The sequence below is a fragment of the Chiloscyllium punctatum genome, chromosome 25 (assembly GCF_047496795.1).
Source record: "Chiloscyllium punctatum isolate Juve2018m chromosome 25, sChiPun1.3, whole genome shotgun sequence".
Classification (NCBI taxonomy): Eukaryota; Metazoa; Chordata; class Chondrichthyes; order Orectolobiformes; family Hemiscylliidae; genus Chiloscyllium; species Chiloscyllium punctatum.
Genome location: NC_092763.1, coordinates 87,380,749 through 87,402,353, shown reverse-complemented (window position 1 = coordinate 87,402,353; position 21,605 = coordinate 87,380,749). Strand labels below are relative to the sequence as shown.

The following is a 21,605-nucleotide window of genomic DNA, read 5'->3' as shown; positions in this document are numbered from 1 at the left end:
TACTGGATGTTTGGTACTGCATCTACAAATATCCAATCACTCCACCACCAGTGCTCAGTAGCAGTATCTTGGTATCTACAGCATGCACTGCAGAAATTCACCAAGGCTATGTATAGCACATTCCAAACTTGCAGCCACTTCTATCAAGAAGGAATAGGTAGCAAACACATGGTAACATCACCACCTGCAAGTTCCCTTCCAAGCCACTCACCATCCAGACTTGGAAAGATATTGCTGTTCCTTCAGTGTTGCTGGGTCAAAATCCTGGAATTCCTTTCCTAATGCCATTGTGGGTCAACCCACAACACAGGGACTGCAGATATTCAAGAAAGCAGCTCACCCTCACCTTCTCAAGGGCAACTAGGAATGGGCAATAAATATTGCCCAGTCAGTGAAGCCCATGACCGATAGTGAATAAATGAATATAAAATGACTAGATTGGTATGATCCCATGTGTCTGCTGCCCTTGACTGTCTACATGGAAGTGGTCATGGGTTTGGATGGTGCTGTTGTAGGTTCTTTCGTGAATTTCTGCAGTGCATCCTGTAGATAGTAAATACTGCTACTACTGAGCATTGGTGCTGGAAGGAGTGGATGCTTGTGGATGTGGTGCCAATCAAGTGGGCTGCTTTATCCTGGATAGTGTCAAGCTTCTTGAGTGTTGTTTGAGCTGCACCAAACTAGGGGGAGTGGGGAGTATTTCATCACACTCTTCAGTTTTGTCTTGAAGATGATGGATAGGCTTTGAGGAGTCAGGAGGTGAGTTACTCTCCTCAGTATTCCTTGCTTCTGACCTGCTTTTGCAGTCAGTGTTTGTATGGTGAGTCCAGTTACGTTTCTGGCCATTGGTAACCCCCAGGAGGTAGATAGTGGGGGATTCAGTTAAGATCACACCATTGAGTGTCAAAGGGCAGTGTTTAGATTTGTTTCTTAGTGGAGATGGTTATTGCCTTGCATTTGTGTGCTGTGAATGTTACTTGTCAGCCCAAGCTGAATATTGTCCAGGTCTTGTTGCATTTCAACATTGTCTGCTTCAGTATCTGAGGAGTTGTGAATGATGCTGAACATTATGAATCATTAGCAAACATCGCTATTTATGATCTTAGGGTGGAGGGAAGGTCACAAATGATGAAGCAGTTGAAGATGGTTGGGCCTAGGACACTACTCTGAGGAACTCCTGCAGAGATATCCTGAAGCCAAGAGGACTTGACATTCTACAACCACAACCTTCTTCCTATGTGCCAGGAATGACTCCCACCAGTGGAGAACTTGCCCCTGATTCCCATTGTTTCTAGTTTTCCTCGGGTTCTTTCCTGATACACTCAGTTGAAAGTAGCCTTGATGGCAAGGGCTGTCACTCTCTGCTCAGCTCTTTTCAGCTGTTTTTCATGCTCGAACCAAAGCAGTAATGAGGTCTGAGTGGCTCTGACAAAACCCAAACTGGACATCAGTAAGCAAGTTATTGCTGCTTGATAGTACTATTGATGAAACCTTCCATCACTTTACTGATGATTGACGGTAGATTGATGATTGACAGTGGACTGATGGTAATTGGCTATGTTGGATTTGTCGTGCTTTTTGTGTGCAGGAAATAGCTGGGCAAAATAGTGGGTGGCACAGTGGTTAGCACTGCTGCCTCTCAGCGCCAGAGACCCGGGTTCAATTCCCGCCTCAGGCAACCGTCTGTGTGGAGTTTGCACATTCTCCCCGTGTCTGAGTGGGTTTCCTCCGGGTGCTCCGGTTTCCTCCCACAGTCCAAAAATGTGCAGGTTAGGTGAATTGGCCATGTTAAATTGCCCATAGTGTTAGATGAAGGGGTAAATGTAGGGGAATGGGTCTGGTTGGGTTGCTCTTTGAAGGGTCGGTGTGGACTTGTTGGGCTGAAGGGCCTGTTTCCATACTGTAAGTAATCTAAATCTAAACTTTCTACATTGGTGAGTAGATGGTAGTATTGTAGCTGGATTGGAACACCTTGGCTAGGGGAGCGACAAATTCTGCAACACAAGTCTTCTGTGCTGTTGCTGGAATGTTGTCAGGGCCCATAGCCTTTGTGGTATCCAGTGTCTCCAACCGATTCTTCTTGTCACATGGAGTTAATTAAATTGGCTGAAGACTGGTTTCTGTGATGCTCGGGACCACTGGAAGACTCCAAGATGGATCATCAATTGGATGCTTATGGCTGAAGATTGCTGCAAATCTTTTGCACTGATATGCTGGAGCTTAGATCTGATCTATTGGTTGTGGGATTGCTTAGCTCTGTCTTTCACTTGCTGCTTATGCTGTTTGGTAGCTTCACCAGGCTGTGACCTCCTTTTTAGGTATATTTGGTGATGCTCCATGCATTCCCTCCATTGATCCAGAGTTGATGCCCTAATTTGATGGAAATGATTGAGTGGGGGATATGCTGGTCCATGAGGTTGCAAATTCTGTAGCTGTTGATGGCCCATAGTGCTTCATGGATGCCTAGTCTTGGGTTGTGAGATCAGTTCAATGTCTGTCCCATTTATCATGGTTTGTTATCACAAAACACACTGTTGTGTATTCTCAATGTGAAGGCAGGACTTCATTTCCAAAGCACTATGCAGTCTTACCAATCCAATCATGGACAGATGCATCTACAATCACCAGATTGGTAAGGATAAGGTCAACATTAGTAAAGATGATTAATAGGTTTGTGTATTTATGGAGCGGTGCAGAGATCTAAAAGGTGAAGTGTTAACTAGGGTAAGGAAATTGCAGAAGAATAATGTTCCTGCCTTGACCATTACAGTAACATTGTGGTGAGTATACTTGGACAGCACCTCCATCACAGAAGGTCAATGGGAAACAGCTGAAATGCTGAAGTTTTCTGTTCACGTGTTGAGTAAATTATTTCAGTTTGAGATAGAGAGGATATAAATGGGGTGGGGTAGTTGCATTATTGATTAAGAATGTCACTGCTGCACGAAGAAAGGGGTATCTTGTTGGCTCATCCAGTGAGGCCATATGGGTAGAAGTTAGGAATAAGAAAATTGCACACTGTGTTGGGGTTATACTGTAGGGCTTTGAGAGATAGAGGAACAGATAGGCAGATTGTGGGAAGATGTAAAAACACCAGGAATGACGTGGCGCATAATATTAACTTCCCATGTTGACTGAGTCAGGGGCTTAGAGAGGGCAAAATTTGTTAGGTGCATCCCAGGAAGATTTCTTGAAACAGCATGTAGATAGTCCACCTGGGGAATGCACCTGGCCTGGTGATCAAAGTTTCAGTGGGAAAGCCTTTTGGGAACACTGATCATAATTCTGTAAGTTTTAAGATAGTTATGGAGAAGACCAAGACTGGTTCACGAGTGAAAGTGCTAAATTAGGGGGAGGCTAATTATAACTGTATTATGCAGGAACTGGAGAAATTAGATTGGGGAGAACTGTTTGAGGGTAAATCTACATCTGATACAGAGTCTTTTAAAGACCCATATTTAGGGAGGAACATGTTCCAGTGGGAATGAAAGAGGCAGCTTGGGGGCTCAGTGGTTAGCACTGTTGCCTCACAGCACCAGAAACTCGGGTTCGATTCCTGCCTCGGGCGACTGTCTGTGTGGAGTTTGCACATTCTCCCTGTGTCTGCGTGGGTTTCCTCCGGGTTCTCAGGTTCCCTCCCACAGTCCAAAGATGTGCAGGTCGGGTGAATTGGCCATGCGAAATTACCCATAGTGTTAGGTGCATTAGTCAGGGGTAAATATAGGGTAGGGGAATGGGTCTAGGTGGGTTACTGTTCAGAGGGTCGGTGTGGTCTTGTTGGGCCAAAGGGCCTGTTTCCACACTGTAGGAAATCTAATCTTTTTAAAAAATGGTAAAATTCAGGAACCCTAGATGACAGGAGAATTTGAAAGATAAGTCAAAGAGAAAAAGAAAGCATATGTAAAGTTTAGGAAACTGAAATCCAGCAAGGCCTATGTGATATAAAGAAAGCAGAAAAGGTTTAAACAAGAAGATGGGAGTGCTCGGAGGGAGCATGAAATATTCTTGGCAAGTAGGATTCAGGAGAATTCCAAGATGTTATATGCACATATTAAGAGCAAAAAGGTAGATCCATTCAAGGACAACGGAGGCAATTTATGTGTGGACTTATAAGATGTGGATGAGGTCCTTAATGAATGCTTTGCATCAGTATTCACCAAAGAGGAGGACAAGGATGATAGTAAGGTTGAGGAAGGGTCTCTTTATATTTTAGGGCATGTTGGTATTAAGAAGAAGGTGAGATTGGGCAAGTATTAAGGTAGAGAAGTCCCCAGTCCCCTGGGATCTAACCCCAGAGGGAGACCAGGCAGGAGATTGCTGGGACCTTGACAGATATCTTTGTATCTTTTATAGCCACATGCAGGGTCCCAGAAGCCTGCATGATAGCCAATATTGTTCCATTGTTTAAGAAGGACAACAGAGAAAATCTAGGAAATTATAGACCGGTAAACTTTACGTCAGTGGTAGGGAAATTATTGGAGAAGATTCTTAACGACTGAATTTATTTGCATTTGGAGAAGAATGCTCTTATTTGGGATAGTCAGCATGGCTTTATGTGGGGCAGGTCTTATCTCACAACTTAATCGAGTACATTGAGGAAGTAACAAAGCTGATCTTTGAATGTAGAGTAGTGGAGTTTGTTTGCATGGACTTTACTAAAACATTTGACAAAATCCATCATGGTAGGCTGGCCCAGAAGATTAAGTCACATGGGATCCATGGTAAGTTGGATACAAAATTGGCTTGGCCGTAGAAGACAGGTGGTAGCTGTGGAGGTGCATCTTTTTGATTGGAGGTCTGTGACCAGTGGTGTTCCACAAGGATCGGTGCTGGGACCTCTTGTCATATATATTATACATATAATTTAGATGGAAGCTTAATGGGGTAGTGAATAATGAGGAAGGTTATCAAAGGATACAGCAGCATACTGACTTGTTAGAAAGTAGAGAGATGGTTCATGGAGTTTAATCCAGACAGGTGTGAGGTGCTGTATTTTGAGGGTCAAATGAAGCAGCAAAGTATACAGTAAATGGCAGGATGCTTAGCAATAATAGACAGAGGGATCTTGGGACCCAAGTCGATAACTCCTTGAAAGTAGCAACCCAAATGGATGAGATGGTAAAGAAGTCAAATGATGTACTTGCTTCATCAATTTGGGCAGTGAGTATAAAAGTTGACAAGTCATTTTGCAACTGTATAAAACTTCAGACAACGTATAGAGTTCTGCATGCAGTTCTGGTCACCACACCACCAGAAGTGTGGAGGCTTTGAAGAAGGTGCAAAAGAGTTTTACTAGGATGTTGCCTGGATTGGTGTGTATTAGCTATAAGTGGGTGCTGGACAGCTTGTTTTTGCAAGAGAGTCAGAGGCTGAAGGGACCTGATAGAAGTATATAAAATGGTGAGAGGCATGGATGGGGTGGATAGTCAATCTTTTTCCCAGGATGAAAATGAAACATCAGGAGGCATAGGTTTAAGATGAGATGACAGAAGTTGAAAGGAGATTTACAAGTAAAGTTGTTAATACAGAGGGTGGTAGGTGCCTGGAACATGCTACCAGAGAAGGTAGTAGAAGCAGAGATGATAGCAGTATTTAAGAGGCACTTAGACACACACCCAGTCAGGGAATAGGGGGATATAGATCAAGTACAGGCAGTTGGGATTAGTTTAGAATGGAATCATGGTGAGTTAAAGGGGCCTGTTCCTTTTTTGTGTTATTTACTTTGTTATTGTTGTAGTAACTGCTGAAAACTTTTACTTTTATTTTTCTTTCACATTTAGATATGAATAGCATTCCATTGGTCGATGCGAGTGGAGAGAAGAGGATGGATGACTGGCAACCATCAGAGAGATTAGCTGAAGATGTCCCAGTAACGTCTCCAACAGAGGGACCTGCGTCAACATCCTCTCCTGCAATGGAAAACCTGTTGCCCAGTGACTTTCAGGCTGTCTCCGAGCTCAATCATGTGGCTGAGGACGTACTTGATCATAAGCTTGGGACAGATACAGTTATGAGAGACTCGGTGGAGAGCCCATCTGAGACTGATGATGAAACAGATGTGGCAGTAGAAAACAATCCAGGCTTATCCTTTGCCGTGTCTGACAGATTGCAAGTTCACCCAGTGGTGGAGGGTAACAATGCTGAACTCAGGATTAGAGTCATGAAGGAGATTCGCAAACCTGGTCGAAGTAAGGGTCTTTCTTGTAGTCATTAGTAATGCTATAGACAGATCTGTTCCAAAAGCTGTTGACTAGCATCACTTGCTTCTATTCATTCCAAGGGAGTTGTGATTGGGGTGAGGGAGAGATTTTAATAACAGCAGTACAGCACAGTACAGGTCCCTCAGCCCACGATGTTGTGCCAAGCATTTACCTTAATCTAAGATTAATCTAACCGACACACTCCTCAATTTACTGCTGTCCATGTACTTGTCCAACAGTCACTTAAATGTCCCTAATGTTTCTGACTCTACTGTCGTCACTGGCAGTGTATTTCACACACCCACGACTCTGCATAAAGAACTACCTCTGACATCTCCCCTATACCTTCCTCCAGTCACCTTAAAATTATGACCCCTTGTTACAGTCATTTCTGCTCTGGGGAAAAGTCTCTGGCTATCTACTCTATGCCTCTCATTACCTTGTACGCCTCTATCAAGTCACCCCTCTTCATTCTCTCCAGTGCGAAAAGCCCGGCTCACTCAACCTCTCTTCGTAAGACAAGCCCTCCAATCCAGGCAACGTTCTGGTAAATGTCCTCTGCACACTCTCTACAGTATCTACATCCTTCCTACAATGAGGCGTATTTGTCCAGGTTGAACTCCATCTGCCACTTCTCAGCCCAGCTCTGCATCCTGTCAATGTCGTCTTGTAGCCTGCAACAGCCCTCGACACTATCTACGACACCCCAGACTTTTGTGTCATCGGCAAACTTACTAACCCACCCTTCCACTTCTTCATCCAAGTCATTTATAAAAACTACAAACAGCAGAGGCCCAAGAACAGATCCCTGTAGGACCAATTGGTCACCAACCTCCAAGCGAAATACTTTCCATCCACTCACTGTCTTCTTTTGGCCAGCCAATTCTGTATCCGGCCAGCCAAATTTCCCTGTATCCCATACCTCCTGACTTTCTGAATGAGCCTACCGTGGGGAACCTTATCAAATGCCTTGCTGAAATCCGTATTCACCACATCCATTGCTTGACTTTGTCAACTAGGATAAATAGACAAAGTCTTTTCCCTGGGGTTGGGGAGTCCAAAACTAGAGAGCATAGGTTTAGGGTGAGAGGGGAAAGATATAAAAGAGACCTAAGGGGCAATTTTTTCACGCAGAGGGTGGTACGTGTATGGAATGAGCTGCCAGAGGAAGTGGTGGAGGCTGGTACAATTGCAACATTTAAGAGGCATTTGGATAGGTATATGAATAGGAAGGGTTTGGAGGGATATGGGCCGGGTGCTGGCAGGTGGGACTAGATTGGGTTGGGATATCTGGTCAGCATGGACGGGTTGGACCGAAGGGTCTGTTTCCATGCTGTACATCTCTATGACTATGACTCTATAATTTGTCTCGTCACATCCTCAAAGAACTCGATAAGACTTGAGGCATAATCAAACTATGTTTTTCCAAATAGTCATTAATCCTATCTCTCAAAATCCTTTCCAGTACCTTGCTTACCACAGATGTAAGACTGACTGATCTGTAATTGTCAAGAATTTCCCAGTTCCCTTTCGACAACAGAGGAACAACTTTCGCCACCCTCCAGTCATCCGGTACTACTCCTGTAGAGAGTGAGGATCCAAAGATCATCGCAAGATGCTCATCAATCTCATTCCTCGCTTCCCATAGGAACTTTGGATATATCTGGTCCAGCCCTGGGGGATTATTTATCTTGATGCTTCCCAGAATTTCTAGCACATCCACTTTCTTCATTTCAGTCTGGTTCAAGCCTATTAACCTGGTCCATGGTGTTCTCACTATCAACAAGGTACCCCTCTCTAGTGAATACTGAAGCAAAAAACTCATTTAGGGCCTCCCCTACTTCTTCAGACTCCAGGCACAAGTTCCCTCCACTATGCCTGATCAGCCCTACCCTCTCTCTGATCATTCTCTTAATCCTCATTTAAGTGTCAAATGCTTTTAGGTTTTCCCTAATCTTTCCTGTTAGAGAATGCAAGGGCAGTCAGTTCAAGCAGTTTATTCTGAAGCCACAATTATACCAAAGTAAATTTTAAGCTAACAGAATCAAAATAAGCATGAGAAATATGTTGGGGTTGCATTTATCAGACAAAAATAACAGAAATTATTTATATGTCTTTAGGGATCAGAGAGATGCTGTAACCGGTAGAGACTATTACTGTCTGAATGTATTACACCCATGTCCCTGTGAACAATGCCCTTCTAGAAAGTTTGGGAGAAGATTTGTAGCTCGGGTGCTCGTTGTTGTGGTTCTGTTCGCCGAGCTGGGAATTTGTCTTGCAAACATTTCGTCCCCTGTCTAGGTGACATCCTCAGTGCTTGGGAGCCTCCTGTGAAGCGCTTCTGTGCTGTTTCCTCCGGCATTTATAGTGGCCTGTCTCTGCCGCTTCCGGTTGTCAGTTCGAGCTGTCCGCTGTAGTGGCCGGTATATTGGGTCCAGGTCAATGTGTTTGTTGATAGAGTCTGTGGATGAGTGCCATGGCCAAGGGACAGCTCGAACTGACAACCGGAAGCGGCAGAGACAGGCCACTATAAATGCCGGAGGAAACAGCACAGAAGCGCTTCACAGGAGGCTCCCAAGCACTGAGGATGTCACCTAGACAGGGGACGAAACGTTTGCAAGACAAATTCCCAGCTCGGCAAACAGAACCACAGCCCTTCTAGAAACATAGAAAGTCAGTGCAGGCGTCGATGGCCAGCTCTTTGACCAGCTCCACCATTCAATATGATGCTGGCTGGTCATCCAATTCTGTACACTGTTCCTACTTTCTCCCCATACCTTTGTGAACCCTTTAACCTGAAGTACAATATTTATCTCCTTCTGGAAAGTATTCAGTGTTGTGGCCTCAGCAGCATTCTGTGGCAGAGAATTCCACAGGCTCACCACTTTCTGGGTGAAGACATTTTTCCTCATCTCAGTTATAAATAGCCTACAGTATTTCCTTAAACTGTGATCCCCCCTAGTTCTGAACTCCCCAGTCATCAGGAATATCCTTCATACGTTTACCCTGTCTAATCCTGTTAGAATTTCATAGGTTTCTATTAGATCCCCCCTCATTCTTCTAAACTCCAGTGAATACAGCCCTAACCAATCCAGTCTCTCTTCATATATCCATCCTGCCTTTCCAGGATTCAGTCTGGTCAGCCTTCACTGCACTCTGTCCACAGCCAGAACATCCTCCTTCAGATGAGAAGACCAAAACTGCACACAGTACTCCACGGATAGAATCATAGCATTCCTACAGTGTGGGAGCAGGCCATTTGGCCCATTGAGTCCACATCAACATTCTGAAAGATACCCAACTCCGAACCACCCTCCTTCTCTATCCCTGTAACTCTGCATTTCCCATGGCTAATCCACCTACACCTGTCCATCCCTGGACATTATGGGCAATTTAAGACCAGAAGACATAGGAGTGGAACTAAGGCCATTTGGCCCATCGAGTCCACTCCACCATTTAATCATGGCTGATGGGCATTTTCAAATTCCACTTACCCGCACACTCTCCATATCCCTTAATTCCTTGCAAGATTAAGAATCTATCAATCTCTGCCTTGAAGACATTTAAAGTCCTGGCCTCCACTGCGCTCCATGGCAGTGAACTCCACAGGCCCACCACACTCTGGCTGAAGAAATGTCTCCTCATTTCTGTTCTAAATTGACCCCTCTAATTCTAAGGCTGTGCCCACAGGTCCTAGTCACAAATTCCCAGCGTCCACCTTTTCTAAGCCATGCATTATCTTGTAAGTTTCTATTAGATCTCCTATCAATCTCTAAACTCTAATGAATACAATCCCAGGATCCTCAGCTGTTCATTCTATGTTAGGCCTACCATTCCAGGGATCATCAGTGTGAATCTCCGCTGGACAATTTAGTATGGCCAGTCCACCTAACCTGCACATCTTTCAACTCTCAATGCCCTATACAGTTGCATCAAGACATTCCTGCTGCTGTACTGGAATCTCCTCACTAGGAAGGCCAACTTTCTTCACCTGCTTAACTTTCAGCAGTTAGTGTATGAGACACCAGGTCTCATTGCTCCTCCCCCTTTCCTAGTCTGTGGTCATTCAAATAAAAATCCGTCTTACTGTTTTTGGTACCAAAATAGATAAAGTCACTTTTATCCACATAATACTTCATCTGCCATGCTTCTGCCCACTCACTCAACTTGTCCAAGTCACACCACAGCATCTCTGCTGCATTCTCATAATTCACCCTTCCATCCACCTTTGTCATCTGCAAATTTGGAGATATTACATTTAGTTCCTTCATCTAAATTATTAATATCTAAATTAATTAATTTAGGGTGGCACAGTGATTAGCACTGCTGCCTCACAGCGTCAGAGACCCGGGTTCAATTCCCATCTCAGGCAACCGTCTGTGTGGAGTTTGCACATTCTCCGTGTGTCTGCATGGGTTTCCTCCGGGTTCTCAGGTTCCCTCCCACAGTCCAAAGATGTGCAGGTCGGGTGAATTGGCTATGCTAAATTGCCCGTAGTGTTTGGTGAAGGGGTAAATGTAAGGGTGGGTTGCTCTTCAGAGGGTCAGTGTGGACTTGTTGAGCTGAAGGGCCTGTTTCCACACTGTAAGTAATCTAATCTAATCTAATCTAATCTATTGTGAATAACTGGGGTCCAAGCACTGATCCCTCCAGTATCCAACTAGCCACTGCCAATCACTCAAAGTGACCCATATATTCTTACTCTTTACATTCTGTGTGCATGCAATTCTCAGTTCCTTGTCAGTATTACACCCACAATGTGCTTTAATTGTGTGATAATCTCTCACATGGGATCTTCTAAATTGCCTTCTGAAACTCCAGGTAAACTACATCTACTGGTTTTCCCTTACAGCTCTACTAATGACATCCTTGAAAAATTCTACTAGCCTTGTCAGGCACGATTTCCCTTTTCTAAACCCATTCTGCCTGTATTTTTCAGTGTCCTGTATAATTGGAGGGATTCTATGAGCTATGAAGCATATTCTCCCTACTTCTATGTTCAATTTTCTCACAACAAATGATACCATTCTATTAGCTTTCCTAATTACTTGCTCTACCCCAAACTTTTTATGATTCATAGACGAGGTCACCCAGATCCTTCTGTATCTCAGACGTCTTCAGTCTCCAGTTATTCAGATAATATGCTTTTTATATTCTTTCTGCTAATATGGACCATTTTACATTTTTACTGTATCATGCTCCACTTACAATATCTTTGCCCCACTCAAGGTAGTGACAAAAAGGACAAAATTAGATTATGTCCTTTCCACAACTTACTTTCTTACCTATCTTTGTGTTGTCGGAAATTGAGTTACCATACCTTCTATCTATTCATCCAAGTCATTTATGTAAATTATTCACAGTTGAGGTCCCAGTGTTGATCCCTTTAGCACACCATTTGTTACATTTTGCCAGTCTGATCAAAAGACCCATTTGCACCCACTCTTAGCTTGCTATCAGCCAGCTGATAGTCTGTCCATGTCAAAATGTTATCCCCCAGACCATAAGTTTTTTGTTGTTTGAACGTTATCAAATGTCTTCTGGAAATCCAAGTACGATACATTCCTTGGTTTTCCTTTGTTCACAGTGCTAATACATCCTCAAATAACTTGATGTGGAGGAACCAGTGTTGGACTGTAGTGTACAAAGTTAAAACTCACACAACACCAGGTTATAGTCCAACAGGTTTATTTGGAAGCACTAGCTTTCAGAGCGCTGCTCCTTCATCAGGTGGTTGTGGAGTAGGACCATAAGACAGAATTTAGAGCAAAAGATTACAGTGTCATGCAATGATATAATTAACAAACCTCGATCAAGGACTACCACCTAATGTTGTGTGATTTTTAACTTCAAAGAACTTGATTAGACTGGTCAAACATGATTTCTCTTTTACACAAACATCCTGACTCTGCCTATTACCTTGAACTTAACTAAGTGTCTTGTGATAACTTTATTAACAAGAACTTCCAACATTTACCCATGACAGAAAATTGTGCTTATTGCACAGAGACTGATCTTAACAGGACAAAATAAACTTTGTAATAAATAACACCATAATCAAGTTGTTATTATTTCTGTATGATGTTAACCTTTGCATTCATGACCCCAATGCCTTTGGCTGAACTTGTGTTGAATTTTGTAGCGTTTTGTTTTCACGGAAAAACACATGCCTTCACCATGTGAAGTTATTCACTGTCTTTCAATTTCAGATTATGACAGGCTCTTCAGGTTACTGGAGGATATACAAGGACCTTTAGAAATTCAGAGGAATTTTATTCAGAATACTATCAAAGAAGCTGCCAGGTATGTGCTTATTTATCCTTGAGTCACATTGACCTTGACAGTGATACTTGTAACTTAAAATACCAATTGGCCATCACTGATCTTTAGCACTAGTGACTTGTAAAGAAACTTATTCTGCGTGAACTTCTGAGCAATACAATAAATAATGTAAATGTCAATTAGGGTGTTTAGCAAAGGTAATGACATTAATCCCATTGGATTATTGATATTGATATTGATTCATTCATAATTCATTGATATTAATCCCAGTGTGACACAAACTGAATTGTCTCATCTATTGGAGTCAGTGTTAAAATTCAGCAAACCACAAATGTCTTCTGCAGGGAAGTGACATTGTAGAATTACAACCTTTAAAAAGCGACGAGAGTAAAGCAACCCCCTTTGCACGCATACTGCAATGTCATTGGAACACTGATCACTACTTGAAGTAGACATGAAATGGGCAACAAACAGGGCTTTTGTTATGATTAGAGCGGTGCTGGAAAAGCACAGCAAGTTGGGCAGCATCCAAGGAGCAGGAAAATCACCATTTTGGGCAAAAGCCCTTCATCAGGAATCATCAATTTTCCTGCCCGAAATGTTGATTTTCCTGCTCCTTGGATGCTGCCTGACCTGCTGTGCTTTTCTCGCACCACTCTAATCTAGACTCTAATCTCCAGCATCTGAAGTACCCACTTCAGCTTTTGTTGTGATGCTCACACACTAGAAGCTGAAGAGTATTGAAGAGTATACAATGGTGCTTGATGACTTTTTTCTGGGAAGGAACTCAACAGTGAAAATGCATGGAGCCACAGAGCAGATAGAGCACTGAAAGAGGCCATTTGGCCCTTTGGGTCTATGCTGGCTGTCCAAAGGAGCACTGCACCTTCTGCCAGTTCCCTTCCTTCTCTCCATTAAAATTCTTCCTTTTGAGATAAGAATCTAATTTCTCTTGAATATCTTGATAAATCTGTCTCTACCACACAATCAGACAGCCCCTTCCAGATTCTAATCGCTTGCTGCATGAAGAAGTTTCACCTCAAGTCCACATTGCTTTTGCCAATTATTTTGATTCTGTGCTGTTGTGTTCTCAGTCCTTCCACCAAAGTGGATATTCTTAGTGATAGTGATGTAAAGTCAGAATGTGGTGAGTTGAGAAACCACAAAGGGTAAAAAGACCCTGATAGGAGTTACAGACAGGCATCCTGACAGTAATCATGATGTGGGGAAGAATATAAATCAAGAGATGGAAAAAGCACATAAGAAAGCCACTATTACAATAATCACAAGGGACTTCAACATGCAGGTAGACTGGGAAAATCAGGTTGATGGCGGATCTCAAGAAAACAAATTTGTGGAATCGCTATGAAATGAGTTTTTTTGGAACAACTTGTGGTAAAGTCCACAAGAGAGAATTCTAGATTTAGTGATGTGTAATGAGATAGACTTGATTAAGGAGCTTATGGTAGAAGGAACCCCCAGAGCAATGATCATAATATAATAGAATTCACCCTGCAGTTTGAGAGGAATAAGATATAATGATGTTACAATTGAGTAAAGGTAACTACAAAGACATGAGGGATGAGCTGGGCAAAGTTTCTTGGAAGGGAAGCTTAGCAGGGAAGATGGTGGAGCAGCAATGGCAGGAATTTCTGGGAATAATTCAGGAGGCACAGCAGAAATTCATCCCAAGGAAGAAGAAACATACTAAGGGGAGGATGAGGCAATTATGGCTAACAAGGGAAGTCAGGGACAACATAAAAACAAAAGAAAAAGCACACAATTGGGTGACAATTAGTGGGAAGCCAGAGGACTGGGTACCCTTTTAAAACCAGCAAAGGATCATTGAAAAAGCAATATGAGGGAAGAGGATGGAATAGAACATTGAACATTACAGAGCAGTGGCCCTCTATACTGCATTGACCTGTGAAACCAATTGAAGCCCATCTAGTCTACACTATTCCATATTTATCCTTATATCTATCCAGTGACCACTTAAATGCCCTTAAAGTTGGTGAGTCTACAACTGTTGCAGGCAGGCCATTCCCACCCCTACTACTCTGTGATTAAAGAAGCTATCTCTGACATCTGTCCCATATCTATCACCCCTCAATTTAAAGCTGTGTCCCCTCATGCCAGCCATCGCCATCTGAGGAAAAAGGCTCTCACTATCTACCCTATCTAACCCTCTGATTATCTTATATGTCTCAATTAAGTCACCTCTCAAACTTCTTCTCTAATGAAAACAGCCTCAAGTCGCTCAGCCTTTCCTCATAAGACCTTCCCTCCATACCAGGCAACATTCCTTTGAACCCTTTCCAAAGCTTTCACGTACTTCCTATAATGTAGTGACTAGAACTGTATGCAATACTCCAAGTGCGACCACATTAGAGTTTTGTACAGCTACAGAATGATCACATGGCTCTGAAACTCAATCTTCTACCAATTAAAGCCAACTTTTATGCCTTCTTAACAACCCTATCAACCTGGGTGGCAACTTTCAGGGATATGTGCACATGGACACCAAGATCTCTCTGCTCATCCACACTGCCAAGAATCTTACCATTAGCCCAGTAGTCTTCCAAAGTGAATCACCTCACACTTTTCCATATTAAACTCCATTTGTCACCTCTCAGCCCAGCTCTGCAGCGTATCTATTTCCCTCTGTAACCTACAACACCCTTCAGCACTATCCACAACTGACCTAGTGTCATCCGCAAATTTACTGATCTATTCTTCCATATCCTTATCCAGGTCATTTATAACAATGACAAACAGCAGTGGCATCAAAACAGATCCTTGTGGTACACCACTAGTAACTGAACTCCAGGATGACCATGTCCCATCAACCACCACCCTCTGTCTTCTTTCAGCTAGCCAATTTCTGATCCAAACTGCTAAATTACCCTCAATCCCATGCCTCCGAATTTTGTGCAATACCCTACCATGGGGACCTTTTTTTAAAATGCCTTACTGAAATCCATATACACCACATCAACTGCTTTACCCTCATCCACCTGTTTGGTCACCTTCTCAAAGAACTCAATAAGGTTTGTGAGACATGACCTACCCTTCACCAATCCGTGTTGACTATCCCTAATCAATTTATTCCTCTCTAGATTATTATAAATTCTATCTCTTCTAATCTTTTCCAACACTTTACCCACAACTGAAGTAAGGCTCACAGATCCATAATTACCAGGTTTGTCTTTACTCCCCTTCTTGAACAAGGGAACAATATCTGCTATCCTCCAGTCTTCTGGCAGTACTCCTGCAGACAATGATGACATAAAGATCAAAGCCAAAGGCTCTGCAGTCTCTTCCCTGGCTTCCCAGAGAATCCTAGGATAAATTCCATCTGGTCCAGGGGACTTATCTAATTTCACCTTTCCAGAATTGCTAACACCTCTTCCTTGTGCAGCTCAATCCCATCTAGTCTAATAGCCTGTATCTCAGTATTCTCCTTGACAACATTGTCTTTTTCGAGTGTGAATACTGATGAAAAATATTCATTTAGTGCTTCCCCTATCATCTCTGACTTCACTCACAGCTTCCCATTACTATCCTTGATTGGCCCTAATCTTTCTCTAATCATTCTTTTATTCCTGACATACTTATAGAAAGCCTTAGGAATTTCCTTGATCCTATCTGCCAACGACTTCTCTCCTGGCTCTTAGCTCTCTTTTTAGGTCTTTCCTGGCTAACTTGTAACTCTCAAGCATCCTAACTGAGCCATCACGTCTCATCCTAACATAATCCACCTTCTTCCTCTTGACAAGAGATTCAACTTTCTTGACAAACGAAAGGCCCCTCACTCGACCACTTCCTGCCTGCCTGACAGGTACATACTTATCAAGGACTTGCAGTAGCTGTTTCTTGAATAAGCTCCACATTTCAAATATGGCAGCTAGTAATATAAAAGAAGACTGCAAGAGTTATTGTAGCTATCCAAAAGGTAAGAGAAGTAAAGGAGTGGACATTGGACAGCGGAAAAATGAGACTGGAGAAGTAGTAACTGGGAACAAAGAAATGGCAGAGGAACTGCATGGATGCTTTGCATCAGCTTTCATGGTGAAAGACACCAGAACTTTGAGAGAGTTTGGTAGAGATGAGTGTAATTACTACCTAATAAGGAGAAGGTACGAAAACAGAAAATGCTGGGGAAGCCGAAAGGTCTGAAGGTGGATAAATCATCCAGACCAGATGGACAAAGCCCCAGAGTTCTGAAGGAGATAGCTGAAGAGATTGTCAAAGTATTGGTGGTGATCTTTCAGGAATCACTGGGGTCAGGGAGGATGTCAGAGGATTGGAAAATGACTAATGTAAAACCCCTGTTTAAAAAAGAGAGGCAGAGATAGGAACCCAAAGGCCGGTTAGCCTGACCTTGGTCATTGGTAAGCTTTTAAGATCCGTTATTAAGGATGAGATTGTGGAGTATTTGGAAATACATAGTAAAATAGGGCTGAATCAGCACGGCTTCATCAAGGGGAGGTCATGCCTGACAAATCTGATAGAATTCTTTGAGGAAGTAACAAACAAGTTAGACAAAGGAGAGCCAGTGGACATGATCTATTTGGATTTCCAGATGGCCTTTAACAAAGCACCGCACAATAGGCTGCTAAACAAGATTAGAGCCCATGATGTTCGTAGCGATGTACTCGAATGGATAGAGGATTGGCTGACTGGCAGCAGGCAGAGAGTAGGGATCGTAGAATCAAAGAATCCCCATAGTGTGGAAGATCCTCATTTGGCCTGTCAAGTCTACACTGACCCTCTGAAGAGAATTCCAATCAGACCCCCCCCCCCCCCAATTCTGTTCCTGTAACCCTGCATTTCCCATGGTTAATTCACCTAGCCTGCATGTCTTTGGACTGTGGGAGGAAACTGGGGCATCCAGAAGAAGCCCATGCAGACATGGGGAGAACATGTAAACTCTAAACAGATGGTTATCCGAAGGTGGAATTGAACCCGGGTCCCTGGCTCTGTGAGGCAGCAGTGCCAACCACTGTGACACCATGCTGCTCCAGTGCGTCTTTTTCAAGATGACACCTGGTAACGAGTGGAATTCTACAGAGGTCCGTTTTGAGACCACAACTATTCACTTAATGCATTAACAATCGAGAGGAAGGAACCTGAGGACATTGTTGCTAAGCTTGCAGATGACACAAAGATAGTGAAGCAGCAGGTAGTGTTGAGGGAACAGGGAAGCTGCAGAAGGATTTGGACAGGCCAGGCAGCAGGAAAAGAAGTGACAGATGTAATACAAAATGGGGAAGCGTCAGGTAATGCACATTGGTATAAAGAATAGAGGTGTAGACTATTTTATAAATGGGGAACGGCTTTGAAAGTCTGAAGCACAAAGGGACTTGGGAGTTCAGGATTCTCTTAAGATTAACATGCAGTTGGCAGTTTGAAAGGCAAATGCAATGTTAGCATTCATCTCAAGACAGCTACAGTACAAGAGCAGAGATCTACTGCGGAGGCTCTGTAAGGCTCTGATCAGACCATATTTGGAATATTGTGAGCAGTTTTAGGCCCCGTATTTAAGGAAGGATGTGCTGGCCTTGGAGGCGATCTAGAGAAGGCTTACAAGAATGATTCCAGGGATGAACGGCTTGTCAAATGAGGAGCAGTTGAGGACTCTGAATCTGTACTCACTGGAGTTTCGAAGAGTGAGGGGACAAGGGTGGAATCTGACTGAAACTTACAGGATACGGAGAGGCCTAGATGTAGTGGATGCGGAGAAGATATCTCCGTTGGTAGGAGAGACTCGACCCCAAGAGCACAGCCTCAGAGTGAAGGGCTGGCCTTTTAGAACTCAAATGTGGAGGAATTTCTTCAGCCAGAGGGTTGTGAATCTGTGGAACTCAGAGGGATGTGGAGGACAAATTATTGACTGTGTTTAAGACAGAGAAGTTGTTGATTGGTGAGGGGTCAGGCGTTAAGGGGAAAATGACAAGAAAATGGAGTTGAGTAACATGTCTGCTAAGTTTGAGTGGCAGAGCAGACTCTTTGGGCTTAATGACCTAATTACACTTCTGTATCTTAGGGTTTTTCTATCTACTCAATCCAAGTCCCTCAGGATTTTGAAAACTTCTATCAAAGCTCCTCTGAACCTTCTCCAAGGGGAACAAAACAACTTAAATCTGTCTACAAAACTGATGTCCTTCATCCTTGGAATCATTCTTGTGAATCTTTTCTGCACCATCTCTGATGCCATCATATCCCTCCTAAAGTGTAGATGCGGTTGAGGCTGAACCAGTGTTTCATACAAATATGACATGACCTCCTTTTTGTATTTTATATCCCAAATAATAAGGCCTAAGCTGCAGTATCAAAAACAGAAATTGATGGAAATGCTCAGGTCTGACAGCATCTGTCAAGAGAAATGAGTGTTAACTTTTCAGGTCCAGTGACCCTTCCTCAGAACAAATGGTAGCTAGGAAAATGTTGGTTTGTAGATTAGATTAGATTAGATTAGATTATTTACAGTGTGGAAACAGGCCCTTCGGCCCAACAAGTCCACACCGCCCCGCCGAAGCGTAACCCACCCATACCCCTACATCTACATATTCATTTACCCCTTACCTAACACTATGGGCAATTTAGCATGGCCAATTCACCTGGCCTGCACATCTTTGTGACTGTGGGAGGAAACCGGAGCACCCGGAGGAAACCCACGCAGACACGGGGAGAACGTGCAAACTCCACACAGACAGTCGCCTGAGGCAGGAATTGAACCCGGGTCTCAGGCGCTGTGAGGCAGCAGTGCTAACCACTGTGCCACCGTGCCGCCCACCGTATGCAGAACATAGTGTGGGGGGGAGGGGGTAAGGAGTAAATGACAGGTGGGGATAAAGCCCAAAGAGAGAGACAGCAGTTGGATAGACAAAGGAGTGGATAACAATCTGGCTGGGAAAGTGAATAGTTGTTAATGGGGACTGTTAGTGGCTATCAATAGGTAATGTGTAATGGCAGATTGTGTGATAACAAGGCCTGGTGTGTAGAGTTGGAGGCTGGGACATGGGAAGATTCGGGCCCTAAGGTTATTGAACTTGATACTGAGTCCAGAGGGCTGCAGGGCCCCCAAGCGGAAAATGAGGTCCTGTTCTTCCAGCTTGCACTGAGCTGCAGTGGGACACTGCAGCAAGCCTGAGACAGAGATGTTGGGAAGGAAACAGGATGGTGTGTTCAAGTGGCAGGCAACTGGAAGCTCCGGATCTTTTCTGCTGGTGAACGTAGATGTTCTGCAAAGCGGTCACCCAGTCTACGTTCCATTTCCCCAGTGTAGAGGAGACCACATTGTGAGTAGTGAATGCAGTAGACTAGATTATGGGAAGTGCAGGTAAAGTGATGCTTCACCTGGGAGGTATGTTTTGGTCCTTGGATACTGAGGAGGGAAATGGGCAAGTGTTATACCCAGCTTTAAGCAGCTCGTTCTTGGGTGTCTGACAAATAGCTTGACCCATTCTCAGGGAATCCATGCCTTATATTTTTCCACATTACACCAGCTTTATGCTCATTATGGGATGCTGTTTCCACCAATGTATTTCATTCAGTGGCGGAAAATGGGACATAAGGAGTTCATGATTTTAAACTAATGGAAGCTGTGATTGATACGTACCTGATGTGCTAATGGTCTTGTAGTGGACTTCATGTTCTGATTCTAATGTTCACTTTGCCCCCAGGTTTAAAAGACGAGTGTTAATCCAGCAACTAGAAAGAGTACTGGAAGATGTTGTTTCCAGGTCTTTGTCAACACAGATCAACCATGTCAACAGCAGATAGTCCAATTGGAGCACTATGGACCAATGATGTACTTCCCTGTCAATCTGTGTACTGTGCATGAACACTGTTAACTTGCTCGCTTTACCCATCCTGTCACTCCAGCGGCATTAGCTTCTCTTGGGAAAAGCAACACCACTATAACAAGGCCTGTGAACAGAGGCCCTGATGGATTGTTGAAGTGTTTACCAAATTGTGGTGACTGTTGCTTTAGGGACAAAGACATGGTGAGATTTAGAGGTGGTGGAAAAATCAACTAATGTCCACAATCCTCTTTTTAAGCTGATCTTCAGCTTGTTCTTGTGGAAGCTTTTTGTCTAGGGACTTCTGCGTTCATAGTTCATAAATTGTGCCATTTTTGTTTTGGCACATTAACCACACACTGGGGGAGAAAATGTGAGTATTTTATTTAACAGGCTAAAAGTTAAATATGGGGAGGAAACCATCTACCTCAGACTCACTTTATTGTTTTGTCTGCAGACTTGTTGAAGGTTCACTTGTGGCTAATTCCTCCCAAGTTGTATTTCAGCCTGTAAGGAGGATACTGTCTTACTGAGTGCACTTTCCACAATGTGCTTAGGAAGCACTGAAGTGGATATGGAACATAATGACCTTTTTATTGTTCATACAAGAGGAATTATTTTTGAACTACGTTGTTACAATAAAACACCAAATTGTCATATTTTAACGTGTGAGGTAACTTTTGTAACTTCTATCTATTAAAAATAAATACAGTTTATCATGAACTTTTTTATTTACACGTGAAAATGTATCTAATGCATTTTTGATGGCACTTTATACCATTGTAAAACTTTCCATTTAATCCTGTTGATAACAAGCAGTTGTTTAGAAATGGCTTTCTGTTATTGTAGTGTAATTTGATACTTTTTAAAACTTGTTTGGGGCAAAAAAAAACTTTTAAAGTTAAATAGCAAAGTTCTGAATGAATGCTTGCTACAAGTTCAGAAAGTCTGATGGCTCGTGTAAGTCTGTAAGATTTATAAATACTTAAACTCTTTTAAAACGTGTTGTAGCACACTTTACTGAATGCATGACCTTGTATGTTGAGAACATTTTCTGCTGGCTATGTATCGTCTGATATAGCTATGGCTTTTAAAAAGAATAAGTTCCTGGATATCTTTGCTAGTTAAAACATTTTAGATCAAAATATATTTTAATTGTATTTTTTAAAAGCCAAACAAATATGTAATTTGAATGTGCAAATTATTATGACTATATATGTAACATACAAGAAAAACAGACTTGCATTTATATAGCCTGAAGACACCCAAACACTTTACAACTATTGAACTACTTTGTCAAGTAATCATTGCTGTA

General features: G+C 42.9%; 1 protein-coding gene across 4 annotated transcripts in view; it reads left to right on the top strand.

The window, feature by feature from the left end:
- The window catches only part of ints6l (integrator complex subunit 6 like), a 163,304-nt gene extending 142,269 nt beyond the window's left edge, over window positions 1-21,035 (top strand). For all 4 annotated transcript variants that reach the window (XM_072595653.1, XM_072595652.1, XM_072595650.1 and 1 more), the window contains 3 exons: window positions 5,781-6,188; window positions 12,410-12,503; window positions 20,171-21,035. In XM_072595653.1, coding sequence (XP_072451754.1) covers window positions 5,781-6,188; window positions 12,410-12,503; window positions 20,171-20,270 — 602 coding nt within the window. In that variant the 3' untranslated portion in view covers window positions 20,271-21,035. The remainder of the gene's footprint in view (window positions 1-5,780; window positions 6,189-12,409; window positions 12,504-20,170) is intronic.
- The last annotated feature ends 570 nt before the right edge of the window (window positions 21,036-21,605 follow it).